A 16,701-nucleotide genomic window follows, 5' to 3' on the forward strand; every position below is an offset into this window, starting at 1 on the left:
AAGGGGTCCACATTACGTTCATTAAGCGGCTGGGTGCCCTTCTCTGTTTTGAAGAGGACATTGACATATCGGGTCACTTCAAGGCGACTGATTTCACCGACCTTCAACGCGTTCACGCTCTGTTTGTATACACTGACGTCATCGAGTACAACACCGTGGGAGACGTCAGAGCACCTTTGCTCCGCACAGTACACGTTGAAGGGGAGTATAGGGACACGATCACCAAGACGTACGACAGTCCTCATTACGTACCGCTCAAACAGAAGTTAGTGAACACTATAGAAATTGATATAAGGGACGACGCAGGAGCACACGTGCCATTTATAGGCGGGAGGGTCATCGTGAAGCTTCACTTTAGAAAACATCGCTCTTCGTATTTGAGTTAGTCACTACCATGAGAAAGCACTTTGTTCATCACTCCAAGCATTATGAAGACTACTACACCCATCAGGTCGGCAGTGGCTTACCGGTATTCCACGGTTCTCGTAACCAGCGAGGATTTGGACTTGGCGGAATCCTGGGTGGCCTCCTGAAATCGGCCGCACCGTTGTTGAAACAGGTGGCAAAGGCGCTCGGGCGTCAAGCCATCTGCACCGGTGTCGGCATAGCAACAGGCGCCCTTGAGGGAAAAGATTTAAAATCTGCGGCTAGAATGAGGTTAAAGAGTGCCGGACGTGAACTTGCTAATCGCGCAGTCCTAGGCATCTCCACGGGGGTGACGGGTACACGCCGCACGGGTATAAAACGCAAGCACTCAGGCAGACGCGTCAGATCCTCAGGCGTCAAGCGAAGGAAAATGATCGCTAGATATCTTTGATTTGACATTTAACCGGACCATCTTACTTCCAATCCCTAACATGGCATTTTTGCACGTCCACTCGGCCGAATGCGCCAAATCGGAATTGGATTTGTTCACGTTGCCCCCCACCCAGACAAGCATCGAAAAGGGACAACACACAGAGTATCATCCCATCTCCAACACATCAGACGGCGGCCCTATTGAGTTTTTTGTTCCGGGCTCTGGCAAAGAGTACATTGATCCATCACAAGCAAAGCTTTACGTCAAGGCCAAAGTAGTCAACGCTGACGGAGGTAATCCCGCTGATGACGCTGAGGTAGGCCCCTGCAATTTACTGCTGCAGTCTCTGTTCAGTCAAGTGGACGTGATTTTAAATGAACGTCTGATTTCCGCTTCAACGCCTACTTACCCTTATCGAGCCATCATTGAAACTCTCCTCAGTTACGATAACAGTTCAAAAATGTCACAACTGACTGCGGAGATGTTTGTCAAAGACACGGCCGGGAAAATGGACAACGTGAACTGCACAGCCGAAGACGATGAAACAAACACGGGCCTGAAAAAGAGGAGCAAGTTCACGAAAGGAGGGCGCATCGTGGACATGCTAGGCCCTATTCACAGTGATCTATTTTTCCAAAATAAACACTTGATGAACGGTGTAGATTTAAAACTAAAGTTCATCAGGTGCAGTGATGCTTTCTGTCTGATGGCATCTGGAGGTAATCCCAGCTACAAGATAAAAATCGTAGATGCTTCATTGTTCGTTCGGAAGGTAAATGTCAGCTCAGCGGTCATGTTAGGACAAGCCAAGGCCTTGGAGAAGGCCACTGCTAAATATCCCATCAAAAGGATCCTGTGTAAGATGGTTTCTGTGCCGAGGGGCAATCTGACGCTAACACAAGATCACGTGTTTCTCGGGCAGCTACCAGAACGCATCGTGGTAGGCTGCGTATCCAACGCTGCCTACAACGGGTCCTACGCCAAGAATCTCTTTAACTTTCAGCACTTTAACCTCAATTTTCTCACGGTCCATTTGGACGGAGAGCAAGTGCCGTTCACTCCTCAGAAGCCCGACTTCCACGCCCGGCGCGAAAATTGCGTCAGGGCCTATCACCCCCTTTTCTCGGGCACTGATAAAATGTACCAAAACGAAGGAACGACATCAGTCTGTAAGACTATCCCAATGGTTACACACTGTATGTCTTTGACCTCAGCCCTGACTTGTCCTGCGGGAGTCACTTGAGTCTCGTCAAGCGGGGCAACCTGCGCTTAGATATCCACTTTGCCCAGCCCCTGGAGGAGACCATCAATGTTATCATCTACGCCGAGTTCAACAACGTCATCGAAATAGACCAGGCACGTAACATTCTGTTCGACTACGGCAGTTAAATCTCCAGGGATGAACAGCTTCCAAATTTCAAAAATCCTGAGCGCGGACCGGTACGCAAAGCACTACTTCCGAGGCGTCTTCCCCCGTGACGAGCTACCGACACGTCGTGTTCTGCGACCTAGCGCCCTGGTGGTCAACACGGATCCTTCTACCGAGCCTGGACGGCACTGGGTGGCGATCTACATCACGAGGGATGGTGTTGGGGAATATTTTGATTCGTACGGGTATCGACCTCGATTGAGAGACATAAGAGCTTTTATAAGAAAAAATACGAGTGCATCGAGATACAATAGCTACCCCCTTCAAGGTCCCTTGACGACCGTTTGCTGTCAGTATTGCGTATTTTTCTTATTGCATCGATGCAAAGACATCAGCATGAGTAAAATTGTCAACATGTTTTCAAAAGATACCTCGGACAACGATACATCGGTAAATGAATTTGTTCGAATGCATTTCCCATCCCTTGGTACTAAAACGCACGACATTCCTTACGTTTTTCGACAAATTTCAAGAGCACTTACAAGACCATGAGATGAATGCAAGTTATTATGCTCGAGCGTTAAATAATGCCATTTGTTTGGAAAATTTCAATTAATATTTTTGGGTTAAACTTTGCACTTACGGTAGCTTTTAAAAAGCTTCCATCAACAGTTAGTTGGTTGCTTTGTTTACCATTGATACTTTTAGTTGCTTTTGTTTTTCTCGGAGTACTTATTTTAGAAATCAATTCATTTCAAAACCATTTTAGTAACCTTGCATAGAGTTAACACATTTTTCATACATGTACCTTAATTGCTCTTGTTAACTTGCTTCTTTCATTGAATTTTTTTTAAGAAAGTTTGATTTTTCTGTGTTTTTTTTAAAAATTATTGGTTTATATGTTTAATTTACGTTTTGTTTAATTTGGGACTTTGCTTTTTTTTTCTTCAAGGTAGTCAACTAGTACCCTTATAAACTTCATGTCTTTGTTCATTCTATCCAAACTTCTCGATTTTGGTTTAATTCTGATTGGAATTTATTAAAATGTTCAATACTGAGTACAAAACAAAGTGTGATGGTCCACACAGTTTATAAGTCTCTGCTTGTCTTTGTCTTTCTACATTTAATAAAAAAAAATGATTCGTACGACTTTAAAACCTGATACCGAACATCACAACTATTCTATTACAACTTTGTATCAACTAGACATTTTTTTAAAGCCCGATACAAGTCCATAGCGTACATTGTAGGCAGGCACCAACACCTAGATACAAGAAATGATTATTACAAATTTTATAAACACCAATCGTGCGCCAATCCTGCCATAAACCATAATACACCGTTTTCAAGCTTCTTGACAACTTCTTCTCTCTACTTAACGAAAATTCTAAACTAATACACACTGATAAACTTTGGAATCTCCAATTACGAACAAAATACTTTAACATATTTCGTATACAACCATTATCTGACTCAAAGTGATGGTTTTCAAACATTTGGAAAAAGTTCTAATCAGCGATTTTACAGTTTACAGGTCAACAGACACTGCTCTAGGGCAATGGTGAAGTCCAAGTGGTGATCCTTCTGTGTGTACAATTTTAAAATGTTCCTCGAATCGGCCATCAAATACATCATGATATCTTCCATAAACAACCGAACCTTTGCGTTCAAATCATGACACATAATTTTTTCTCTCCCTAGTTTCTCAGAGGCAGCATCGAAAAGTTCAATTACCGCGTGTGGAAGCACGAGTTGAACCGCCATGACATAGTAATCGGAGGCAAACTCCTCCAGAACATGCTCTGTGGTGATCCAGACGCATTCGTGGTCCCACTGGCTCGGAGAGTCAACTTAGCACCCCTCACACGGTACACGATCTGCAGATGGGATCATGGAGGCAAAGTCCTGGAGGAATGGTGTCGGAATCTCTGCATCGTTTCAGGAAGGTCAGGTTGTTGATGCTATTGGAACGCTTGATGGAATTTCGTTCGTAGTGCTTGACCTTGGTCGTGCTGGGCTCCCCGTAGAGCGACGACAGATGGGATTTCAAGCTATTCATGGTGACATAAAACTAAGATGGAAAGCTTGCGCTAAACATCATGCAATGTCTCTTTTTTGAGTCTGTGTAGTTCTGATAAGGACCGGAGAGGCTCAACGTTTCAGACAGTGTGCTCTGTCCGTCGTCAGGAGACTGAAGAGATGCCGACAGGCTCGTTCCTTTATACCCTAAGACTCCTCCCGCCCAGGGTCTCCTATACCAAGGCAACTTCCCCCACCACAGCCCATGACCAACTGACATGCATCAGTATCCAGGAGGATTCCCCGTTTCCACCTGCAGGATCCGTCACACTCTAGTACCTCCAACCAGCATATAAGCTCCACTCCTTGTCGGCATCTCTTCAGTCTCCTGACGACGGACAGAGCACACTGTCCGAAACGTTGAGCCTCTCCGGTTTTCCGAACCGAACCACACAGACTCAAAAAAGAGATATTGCATGGTGTTTACCGCAAGCTTTCCATCTAAGAATAACAGAATTTGGTCAACACTTACCCTTGTAGAGTTAACATCTCCCTAACACAAAATACATCTTGGAAAATAGTTAGGTACGCGCTGCTTCATTTGACTCAGACCGGCCAGCCGATCCTGGCAAGCTCGGTGGTCGAGTGGTTAAGACATCTGCACTAGTAAGCAGGAGGTTGTGGGTCCAAGTCCCACCCGAATGAGGTTTTTTTCGCAAGCTTTCGGACAAGCATTGGGCATACAGTGCTTTTTAATATACGCTGGGTAAGGGCAAACCCGTTATATAGTTAACATCTCCCCAACGCAAAAATACATCTTGAAAAAAAAACTGTTTTGAAGAAAGTGAAGGGCGAAATGGTCCAGTACTTAATGAGAGACAGTAGGGAGTTAGGGTAAAAGAAGGTCATCCTACTCGCCGTCAAATTCCGCAGTTTAACATATTCATGAACTGATGAATTCTGCTGCTGGTCAATTTCTCCATCTCTTGAATGGTGAAGTCACCCAGTAGGTTGTCTGGCTTCCTGAGCCTCGTTTGTAGTTTCCTGTTCAAGAAGTAGGTAGCATCTCCAAATATGAAATCATGATTCAAGTTTAAGATTTCAACGAATATCTGATGCTTTATTATTGTCTTTTCCTTGAATCAGGTAGGTGCCTTGCATGATCATTTGCATGTTCTGGAGATAGAAAATTACACACTTTAGCCTTGCTTTGATCGTATCTTGACTTTCTGCAGTAAAAATACTGATGGCCTCTTAAAGAGATGGAAAATTCCTTTTGATCATGTCAGCAGCCGAGTATGAAGAGTAGTTGCTGCAGTCAGTTGATTTGAATTCTAAGTAAAGTCCTCCAAGACGTCTCATGTTCACCATCACAGAATTTTTGACTTCTTCCTCTTTATCCTATTTTTTTCTAATTTCTTGTGAACAATTGCTGAATCTGTCTGACAAATTTTCCCAACAGTGTCACAATGAAATCTGGACAGAATGTTTTGCTTGAAGTCCTGAGTGACAGCAAAGGAATATGCCTTGAGGGTGGTAGTTGGTAGTGGTGTTGAAGAAATGACCAACGCCTTGGAACAATGGATTTGTGGCTTCAAAAATAGTGCCTACTGAAGAAACCATTGCAAATCTCACACAGCACTATGTCTGTCTTATTTTTTTCTGGGACCCTTGAATTATTAGCTCCTGTTGGCCATCAGCTGTTTTCATTAATTGTTCTCTGTTAAACTTGAAAATTTCCTGTAATCGCATCTTCTTTTAGGCCCTTTGTGTCTCTCTCTTTGAGGAAATCTCTTCAGTCGTTTGACATCATCTTCCTCTTTATTTCGACTCAGTATGGACTGAAAAATCGCACAGGAAACATATGGTCTCTATGGTTTTCCCTTGTTTGTTTCCTGAAAGTGCAAAATTGAATTTTGATAAACATTGCGTCAGTGAGATTATAAATAAATCATAAAATAACATTTAATTTTTGTTATGTAAAATGAATTAGTGTTTACCACAAACCCAATCGGTCTTTTGAAGTGTTTTGAAGAAATGTGACCTCCAGTGAGAAGAAAAAACAGCAAATATACAGTTGCCTACCCTGCTGGTCACTGTACCTCGCTGCCAATATTACATAGCGTCAATAAAGGTGAGAATTTAAAAGTTAGGCTATGTATATTTTATTCATTTATTGCTCAAGTTTAGATTTTATGGGGACATTTGGAATCTCCCTGCACAACGGCATTCCACTTTTGGTGGTTATGATATTTACATGAACATGTGTTTCACTCCTCCTTGTTTTCAACTACCGGTATTTGGGCACTGGATGATTTGCTTTGATTTTGGCTTGAACCTCGGGTGTTGTAGACAAATGATGGCGTTTCATCACCGTCATGAGACGCTGGAGGTCAGCTCTCATGCAGTTAACTCCTCGCCTAGTTCTAATAAATTCAGTATGAATTAACTCGCCACCCTGCTCGTTCAGTAAGCCAAAGCCCGCTCCAAATCGTGTACATTGATCAACTACATGATCTTCTAGTAATTGTATCTTTGGAGTAACCGTTCTACTTGGAAAGTGCAGCCTGTAGGACCTCATAAAGGACTTTATGCAGATACCTGGAGAAAATAAAAGATGCACATTTACACTTGTCATTCGTCCCAAGGGAGATTTCTATATTTTAATTAAATATTTGATAAAATGTTTTTTAACTTAACACTTAACCAACTTTGTTTAGATCAGCTGCTGTCAGAGCCTTGGCATGGTTCATGGCAGAGTGCACATCGGCATATTTGAGGAAAATGTCCTGAAATTTTGATCCCATCTCTGCTGCCTCTTGAATGAGTTTCTGATGACTGACAACTGGAATGCCTTCACAGTCCGTGCCTTGAAGGATGCGAGATGGTTCTGCGGTGAGTTCCTTTATTACCGGCATCTGATAGAAAATTTAGCATACATTGTAATTTGTATGTATAAACGTGTTCATGTACATACGGTATATACGTTTCTCACTGCGGTGACTCAAATTTGGTTATCTCTTCGCAATATTACCTGACAACATTTGTGAACATGGTTTCCAACGAATGCTTTAAGGTGATATGCTTGACGTTTGACATCGTTGTGCTATAGCACAGAATCAAGTGAGATGATTATTGGGCCTGTTCCAAATGGAAGTTCAATGTCTTTTTTTCTCCTGTGTTAGAAAAAAAACTATGAAATTTAACTACGTTTCTTTTGTAAATTTCTCTGCAGAATGCTTTCATTTACTTATTTTGCTTTCTTTTGATCTCAGTTCATTCTGCTGTTTTGTTACCAAGTCTTCCAGTTGTTGGCGAAGCGCAACCGCCCTGTTTGCCATATGACAGAAGACCTCATATGGAATCGAACGTCTCATATAGAGCGCCCCCATTCGGTGTAAAACAGGCAGGCCAACGTAAAAGTCTTCCTATACATTTTTCTTTACCCTATTTCACTGTTCTCGTTAATTGTGCATAAGTTGTTCACTTGGTTTTGTGAAAAGCATTATCTAAGGACAACATGGATCAAATTTTGTAGAAATATGCACATATTTTATGCAAGTACATGTATCTTTAAAATCAAGGATACAGGTAACTTGTCTCACACGCTTACGCAATGGGAAACCGTGCCCGCGAACGAGCGCCGTGTTTCATGCCATAGAACAGCCCCCACAAGTCATGCCACAACTTTGTTCACACGGCTTATGAGAGTTCAAGTCATGAATATCCATAATAACCAACGCCATATAAGGACAGCCACTTTTTTGTATTAATACATGCCTACGTGAAAAACAACACCGGCTGCATTGTCTGTGGCGCGAAGTAGTAAAATGATATCTAAATATAGTAGCAGGGGCAATACCATTATTTTGCAGGGGTCAGGTTCACGCGCGCTGTGTGGATGTTTATAAAAAATACAAGTAATGTACATGTTCATGTGTACGCTCTATGTAGCTTGCACTTTTAGTTTGGGGGATGCAAATCATACAGTTACTATACACCCAGTACACTCTTGTCAATTCAAGCAAATGTAATAGAAACAAAATTTATTCCTGAAAAATCTGAGAATGTTGACATCAGACGAACAGAGCTAGGAATTGTAAAAACTGCAAGTCAAATAATCATATCAAAGTACTTTTACATGTTCTTAACAAGATATCGAACTTCTAAGTGATTAGAATCACATAATATTGATGTTTTTATCCTCTCACACAGCTGTATAATTCTAATTAAATCAACTTTTACAAAATTTTACAAACAGTATGTGAGCAAACTTGGATTGGGTACTTTCACAAGCAAAGACAATCATCTATTTACAACTTGTTCTAGAACTGGTTCTCATAGGATTCTTAACTGCAATTGTAAGGTTCATTTGATCACACTCTGACCTCTAGATTGCTTTCTGTTAATTAAACTGAAGCAGTACATTTAAACAATTTTTCAAACATTCATGTCATGTTATTTGGAAATTTCAGAAAGAAAAATTATTAAACAGTCATTTATTTACAACTGTCAATGATTACAACAGTAATCATTGTTCATTTGATCATACTCTCACTTCTAGATACACATTTTTTTTTTCAAACTTATGATTTGGACAATTTCAGAATGAAAATCTATTAAACTGTCATTTATTTACAACTGGTTCCAAATAAGACTTGAAGAGCATTTTGGGAAATTATTGTGAATCATAATTAACACTTGAATCTCCAGCTTTTTCTTTCCTATAAAACATTTTGACAATTGTACATGTTTAAAACTTTCACATCATGGGGTTGGGAAAACTTGGTCTAGCACTGTCTCTGATTATAACTTGAAGAGCACACTATGAAATTAGTGTGCATCATACTTCTCACTCCCAGTTTAGTGTGTATTTGCTTTCTCATCTTAGCTTAAGTGACTGTAAAGTGACAACCGTTTCACATACTGTCATAAAACACTTAACTGGGGGAGTTTAATTGTTAATGCAAGAATGTAACACTGTAAAACAAACAACAATTTAGCTGTTTTTACAACTTGGCTTAGACTAAAGAGCACTTCATCACAGAAAAATGTTTAAAAAACTGCACTTTTTGAAATTACTGTTCATCCCCCATAATTTCACATCTAGCTCGCTTTTTCATGATTTGAAGCAGAGCATTACGACGGTGATTTGTGGACCTAAAAAAGATCTTGGTTGTTATATCATTCAGTTTCTCCAGGCCCTGCTGGGTGAAATGGGCAATAGAACCATACTTGGACAGCAGTTCTGGTACGTGTGTCACCAAGATGTGGATATATGGGGTCACATGAGTTGTGTGGTAGATGGGTGGAAACAGATTTAACCATGCTTTACTTCTGGTCTTGAAATTGTACACTTCATCTAGTGTAAATTTGCCATGCTCACTGCGAAGAGAGATACACAAATCGTACATCTCATCCCATAAAAATTGAAGGTCCTCAATTTTACAAAGAAGATGAGTCATGTCTCAGACAGTTTTATGTTTTGACACAAGACAAGTTTTTCAGGCCCTGTGAGAATCCTCCATTTGAGTTTGTTGGATGACTGGCCTAAGTAAAACGAAAAACCTGATATTCCAATACTAGCTACAAATGTTTCTAGTTTTACACAGTTCTTGTGTTTCTTCTGTCAAATACTCTGAGAGAATTTTTTTCAGCTCGTCTGAGATCAGCAATCAGCAAGTTTAACAGTACGTTTGTAATGCGCAGGAACATGTGAAGGGTATCAATTACTACATATTGGATCTCTATTTAGGGAAATATTGGCACATGTGAGCAGTTATATCTTGCACATTTCTTAGGCAACTGGGAACACTTCTGTATTTCCTCTACTGTTCTACAACCTTTCTTTCTATCTGTCATTGACCATTTAAGGGAAGTGTTATGGAATTCTTTTGATGAACATTTACAATATACACAGGAATAAGTACAAGAAGCACTATCAATTCCACAGCAGCACAATAAAAACTTGTAATCACCTCCCAAGCAATAGATGATTTTGTATGCTTTACCATCTACAGCAACTTCTGTTAAGTCTTCAATGTCCCTTTTCACATCTGCCAAGTGCTTTGCTAAGGCATCATAACCTTTGGAATCCTGAAATGATTTACGTCTGAACATCACCTGAAGCTGTGAGATTATAAAGTGCTGAACAAAGTAGGAAGTGCTACCAGGTAACTTTAAATTCAACGAAGTTGTCTGTGGCTAATTCATCATAGTTTTCCTGAACAATGTAATCATGGATTTCTTTCATCAGCTGGTGGATATCTAATCGGAGGTTTGTATTCACTCAAAAGATTGCCGACAGATGTCGACAAAAAAATCATCACATTTTCAGGCGGAGTAAACACATCCATGTTTACAGCCGGTTCATCGCTGTTAGCACTGTTGTCCTATGAAATAACATACCCGTCTGTTAAATATATATATCTTTTTTATAGAAAAAATCAAACTGAGCTTCAATAGATCAAAAGACAATAGAAACCTGGAACGTACAACATACAGTAGAGTCTAACTAAGTCGATATCATGTTATCCGTCATATCGTCCAAGGTAGCCGTTTGACAAATGTCCCGATCATTTATAATGCATTTCCATTCAAAGATGACATTTCTAAGTTAGCATTTATACATCGTCTTTCGAAAATTTCAGCGTGTTTTTTTTGTACATGTACAGTATATGTATTGCTTATGCGCACTGCACTGTCGAGTGCAGATGACAATGCATGTAAGTGTGTATTTACTGCAACTGGGGACCCACTATTGTTCCTCTTTTGTTTGTACTTAAACTTTTTTAGAAGACCACCCATATGTTTTGTACACAGTTGTCAATTGGGGACCCTCTGTCAATCAACAATGGTGAGTAAATATCTAACATTTTTGAAACAGGTTCCTTTTCGATACAGTCCTCGTCTTGCCGACCTTTTCATACATACTTTGCTTCCCTCCTCCATTACAGCAGTTGCCACGGGACAAAGTTTCCTCCTTCAAATTTGCACTGTTTCTTCAATGAAGGCCAGATAGTTGAGATATGCAAATTGGTAAATGAGTCCTGTTAAAACAGAAAGCAATTGTGCACATTTAATATTTTATTATGACAATTTCAATGCCTGTGCAATGTTACCATTGGTCATTCCACAGATTGAGGGTGCAAAATATGAAATTCCTGTGTCCCTCTTACCATATAGCATGGAATGTGACCTGTGTAATTTAGCATGGAAATGTCACTGATGTTGATTTGAAGTTATTAATATCTGTTTGGAATGCAATATGTATTAGGCCTACTTCCTCTCTTCTAGACATTAGAGAACGTGTTTTGAACTTACAAAATAATAAGGCCTACGGAAGACGTAACAGGGACATAAAAAATGGGCCCCTAATTATAGAATAACTTTCTTTCAGTGACAACACAAAAACCTTCAAATTAATATTCGAGTTTTTAGGGGGGTAGAATGACAGGCTTGATCTGTAGATCTCATGCCTGCAGTCAAGCTAAATGCACACAAAAATGTAGGCCTACCAGTAAAAGTAAGATTTACAAAGCTTTGAGATTATGCCAGTTTTACAGGACGTTTTGGCGAAAATGCATCAGTTTTAGAATAATGTTGTCATTTTTATGGTAACTGTAATGCTAATTAAACATTGTTATTTTGCTAATATTTACATAAAATTTTAAATTTCTATTCGCCACCATGGAACAATGGCACAGTCGGCAGGCCTACGCACGCTGCTGTATAATGAGTAGAGCCTATGTGTCAGGATCGTATATCCCACCAGGGACTGAATGTTTTTCTTTCTCCTTTTCCTCATTTTTTTGTTTCAGTTCTGTCTGAACTGTGAATGAATGCTTAAAGGAGAGCTTAGGCTATATAGGCGAAGGCCCTACATCATTATTTCAAACAGGAGATTAGCTGTTGCCAAGGCCCGTACCGTCCACCTAGGCTGCATAAGCATCTAGGCCTAGTGGTGAACGTACTGGTTCGTAGTGCCACTGTCATGGCTGTGAAGTGTACCGATACTGGCGGTACTCCCGTGCTAATAGTGGCAGTGGGCCCTCTGATAGGGACACGTATGGGTTATTGCGCATGTGTTGTGCGCAATTTGTTTTCGTTTCCTTTCGTGTACAAAAAACTGGCATTGCAGCTCCAAACTGGATCGCACCGGTTCCAACCGGATTCCCACCTCAAACTCCATGTTATCCCCGTCTTTTGGCTCTTATCGGAGAGCAACAGGGTCTCTTTGTGTCGCCGTAAAAAAGTCCCGATTAGTCGGCAATACGTTCAAATAATTGTGGGCTCTAGACATAGGCGTGTTGTACTGCAGCCCCTGTAAAATCTGTAGTGCGCCCTCTGTTGACCTACTGGAGATTACCTTTCTAAATGGAGTCGCCGGATCGGTGGCAGCTGCTATGTTTGAGCGTGCATCTGCAGCCCCTGCCAATAATCTGGACGGGGCCCTAACATGTGAATCCTGTATGCACGTTAATAGCGGAGCTTTATCAGGTCACAGGAAATCCTGCCTGCCTGCCATACCCAATTGTGGAGCTATCATGCAATAAAAAAATTATGTGTGCACGTGCGTTAAACATAATTCGTGCAAGATTCGACTAGGAGGGGATTTGAGTTCGTTGAAGATTTCTTTTATGGTCAATTTTCAGCGACCCATACATCATTCATTTAGCTTCAAACATAACTCTATACAAAGCACGCATATTGTCTGTACCACGTGTATATGTACGACCGCCTTTTCCTACAGTTCTGGGCGTTTCCTAGTTCCAGGTTGCTTCAAATAAAAAATGGAGGGGGGGATTGGTCTATAAAAAGAAAAATGTAATGTTCTTTGTGTACATCTCATTTTCACAAATTTTCTATAAAAGAGATTTTAGACAGATTTCCGACTTGCAATATGACTTTTTCGGACGGCTTGCAAAATATCACGGGAGCTGCCAATCGATTTAGAATTTTTCTGGGTGGTACTTCACTAACATCATTGCGACTTGAAGCATATTTTCCTTAGTCTGAATCAAATGACTATCAAATCCAAATAATTTTAAGTACCTCAATTATCTAATATTAAAAATTAGCCAATAGGCCTTTGCATTTGCGGGTAATTTTGGATCTAGGTTCCAGAACTCTGCACTACTTCGGTTTTCAGGTACCCGGGGCCGATTTCACCAAACTCACCGTAAGTTGCGACCAATTGTAGAGTTGCAATGCATCGTAGCGCTACGATCAATTGTAGTTACGATGGATTCTAAAATGGATTTCACGAAACACGTCGTAAGCGCGATTCGTTGTATTTTTTAATAAGAGGGGGTACATTTATTGAACGAGGATGAACCTTTGACGGCTGTTCCATGTTTGTTAGCACGAGGGAATTTAGTGTTAGTACAACAGTCGTTCCGCCAAGATCAACATGGCGACGATTACGCTGATGCACAGAAATGACAGAAAACAATTGGACAACTCAGTGTGATGGAGGATTGGCAAAGTGTGTCGTCTGCTAGGAAGTGAAAGGTAAAAAAGCGGAAGTCAATTTTTAAAGAAAATAGAAGGCCTTGTGTAAAATCAAAATAAACTGCAGCCTCGGCAACATCTACAGCGCCAACAAGTAGACAGTAGACAGCAAAAATAACGACACACGTTCGTCCGTCCAAGGTGGGTTCAACTCATTTGCAGAGCCCTATTTTTAAAACTTCAAGCTAAAATACTTCTTATTTAAAAAAAACGATATTTAAAAAAAATTATTTGTACTTCTCACATTTAAGACCTTCAAGGAATGATTTGGTTAAAAATTGTATGAAGGTGGGTAAAAAGGTTGGGACTAAGGCACTCGTTTGGAGTGAAAATGCAGTGACATTTAAGACAAAAAATGAGATCCTTAGGGACTCTGACATTTTTCACACGCAGTCCCCCTCCCCCAATACTGGATTCAGCCTAAGTTAGGGCATATCGTTACATTGAAAATACATGTATTCCAAGAATTGCTGTGGGAAGCCGAGTGCCTAAGTTGATTTGATTCTGCACCCTTTTATTAACACATTTTGTGTAGGTTCAGCTGGCTAGCTAGGATTACACGTAGACCATGGCTAGTTTGAGCAGTTCGTGTGCTAGTACTAGTACGCCTAACCCCAAAACAACAAAGCGCCCCAGAAGCACCAACTGGACCTACGAGGAGGTTCGTATACTCAGTGCCTTTGTGCGGGAGCATACAAACAAGCTGTTTGGAACATCCCACAAAGGCACTGAGGGCTTTGAGGAGGAAAAACAAAAATGCTGGAAGATGGCAGCAGAAAACCCGAGAGCCAGTGGCGGAGAAGCCAGGGACTGGCAGAGAATAAGGAAAAAATGGCAGGATGTTACGTGCAATGCAAGAAAATACTACAGGGAATGCCATCAAACCGGTAAGATTAAACTCTGTATCAATTTTATTCCGCATATCTTTCCTGACCCAAGGTATAATACATGTATTCAAAAGTAACATTGAAATCTGTCCTTGTCCTTTCACTACAAGTTTGGAATTTTCCAATGTTATTAGAGCCTTGTGATTGTTGCAGGAGGGGGTGAAAAGCCGGCTTACAATAAGACATTGGAAGTTGTGCTTGATGCACTGTCCCCAATTTCCAAAGACGGCATCATTGACAAAGCTGAAGGAGAAACCTTCCCCGAAGAGCTTCTGAACCAAGTGGCTGAAGGTCTACCCCCATGACTGCTCTCACACTTAAAACTTACAGGCAGATGTGTGATTTACAAAAAAAGTATACCCAACTTGAAATGAAACAAAATCGAATAATTATAAGTTGAATACTCGATTTGAAAAGTTCATAAAACTACCAAAACCCCCATTCTCATGTTCGCCCCTATGGGGCGTAGTCGCGGTCCAAGTAGTTCAGCGCCCTCTCGTGGTCTTTGTAGTTTTTTCACTAAAGTTGCACCGTCGTTCAGTCACGCCAGGTTTTAACCCATTGTAGAGCCGGTTTTTCCATCATTTGTAGACCACTTTGTTCTGTGAGCCTTACTCCAGTAAACGGCTGGTGAGTTAAGATTCCGTTGATATTTGTATAAGTGATTATTGTTTGTTATTTGATGAGTAATATGTAGCGTAAATTTCAGGCACATTTTGCCACCATAACTTCTGTATTGCATTGTTAATTTTCTTGTGCCTTGTGAAAACTTTCCCCGGATTTGGGCCTTAGAATTTTCCTTAATAGCGAAGCGAGTTTCTCAGATGATGTGGTTGTAATGTTCAGTATTGTTTTCTGGTCAAGAAACAGTGGATATTTGGTCATTTTCTTTCTTTATATCGAGGATAATTGAATGTCACGTTAGGTTATGAACTTAGTTTTTGTGTGCACTTGAGGCCTGCCTAAGTGCATGCACTCGCCATTTTTTTCCACGATGTCATGAATATTCATAACCTAGATTCCGTATTTGGAATTAGTGTATCCTTATTTGGAAATTGCAGTAGCGCTGTCAGTTTACAGTGTATTTAGGAACTACATGCATTTTTCTCGTTTTCAGGTTGCTGATTTCAGTATTCCAGACCTGTAGACTATTTTCCAAGTTTAGTTGGCAATCTGGTTTATTGCATTTAAGAAGAAATTCAAGAAAAAACCCTCCCGGTATGTAGTTGCTGTCCCTCCCTTGAATATATGTGAGCTTCAAGTAAAGAGAAAACAAAGATAATTAACAGCACGTTTAATAAAGATCTTTTTAACATTACACTCTCCTAATGACTTCAATCTAAATAGAATGAAAAGGCACGCCAGGAGATGAGTTGGTATTCCAGCAATGATTTGTGCGTAATAACCCATAGTAAATTTTAGATAAATAACCCATATAAACGGCTCCATTATTTGCTTGAAAATGGCCTTGACTGAATAAAGATTTCAAATGATAACTTACCCAACTGAATACTTCTGAACCCCCTAGGATGTATGATGATTGCTGATTTGAAACCCTGTTCTGAATTCTGTTAACTTGTATACACCGAGGCGCTAGCGCTAAGCGTGGCCTTTTTATGAAGCGCGCCCTCACGAGACGGCCGTGAAAACTCGGCACTGCTGCAACAAGACCCATAGATAGTATGAAAACACTCCATCTTTTTGAGAGCACAGTTCTGTAAGATAATTTTCATAGATTGTCTCATGTGACATTTACAATCTCTTGAAGACTTTTCGAGGTGATTTTATGTATTTGCCTTTGCGATTTACCAACCTTTCATTCATATTTTTATGTCTAATTTTTTAGTATTCAATCTCTTGCCAACCTGTGTAAATGCATGCAGATTGTTATTAGTACTTAGTGTGTTTTTCTTATGTTTCTTTATTTTACAGTTTTACCTCATGTGGTCCACCCACGACTCAGGAATGCAAATAAAGTAGTCAAAGTTCACATATCCTGTACTAGTCAGAGATTAAATTGTCGGAGAGAGGGCGCCCTCGGTGCTCCATGTTCATCATACACATTATTTCTATTTTTATACAGCTGTCAGTCATACATGCAACGGGAGTGAGAA

General features: G+C 40.5%; 1 protein-coding gene and 1 long non-coding RNA gene across 2 annotated transcripts; one reads left to right on the forward strand and one right to left on the reverse strand.

The window, feature by feature from the left end:
- The first annotated feature begins 857 nt into the window (after positions 1–857).
- Positions 858–2,188, forward strand: LOC147797800 (uncharacterized protein F54H12.2-like). Its single transcript, XM_087142491.1, has 2 exons — positions 858–1,843; positions 2,014–2,188. The coding sequence occupies exons 1-2, from the start codon at positions 858–860 to the stop codon at positions 2,186–2,188; spliced, it is 1,161 nt and encodes a 386-aa protein (XP_086998617.1).
- Positions 2,189–15,738: 13,550 nt separating this feature from the next.
- On the reverse strand, positions 15,739–16,701 carry LOC147797801 (uncharacterized). The gene is made up of 2 exons (XR_015426824.1): positions 16,089–16,701; positions 15,739–15,842 (listed from the first exon to the last, which is right to left on the reverse strand). It is a non-coding gene; the product is annotated as an uncharacterized LOC147797801 (long non-coding RNA).

Source organism: Acanthaster planci, linkage group LG10 (assembly GCF_054643075.1).
Source record: "Acanthaster planci isolate LZ-2023a linkage group LG10, COTS_SCS, whole genome shotgun sequence".
Taxonomy (NCBI): Eukaryota; Metazoa; Echinodermata; class Asteroidea; order Valvatida; family Acanthasteridae; genus Acanthaster; species Acanthaster planci.

Bases quoted from the DNA above. Each gene is read 5' to 3' on its own strand.
- LOC147797800 (XM_087142491.1), top strand. From the start codon at position 858: ATGGCATTTTTGCACGTCCACTCGGCCGAATGCGCCAAATCGGAATTG. The intron at 1,844-2,013 runs GCAAGTGCCGTT...CTTTGACCTCAG, and splicing joins ACGGTCCATTTGGACGGAGA to CCCTGACTTGTCCTGCGGGA.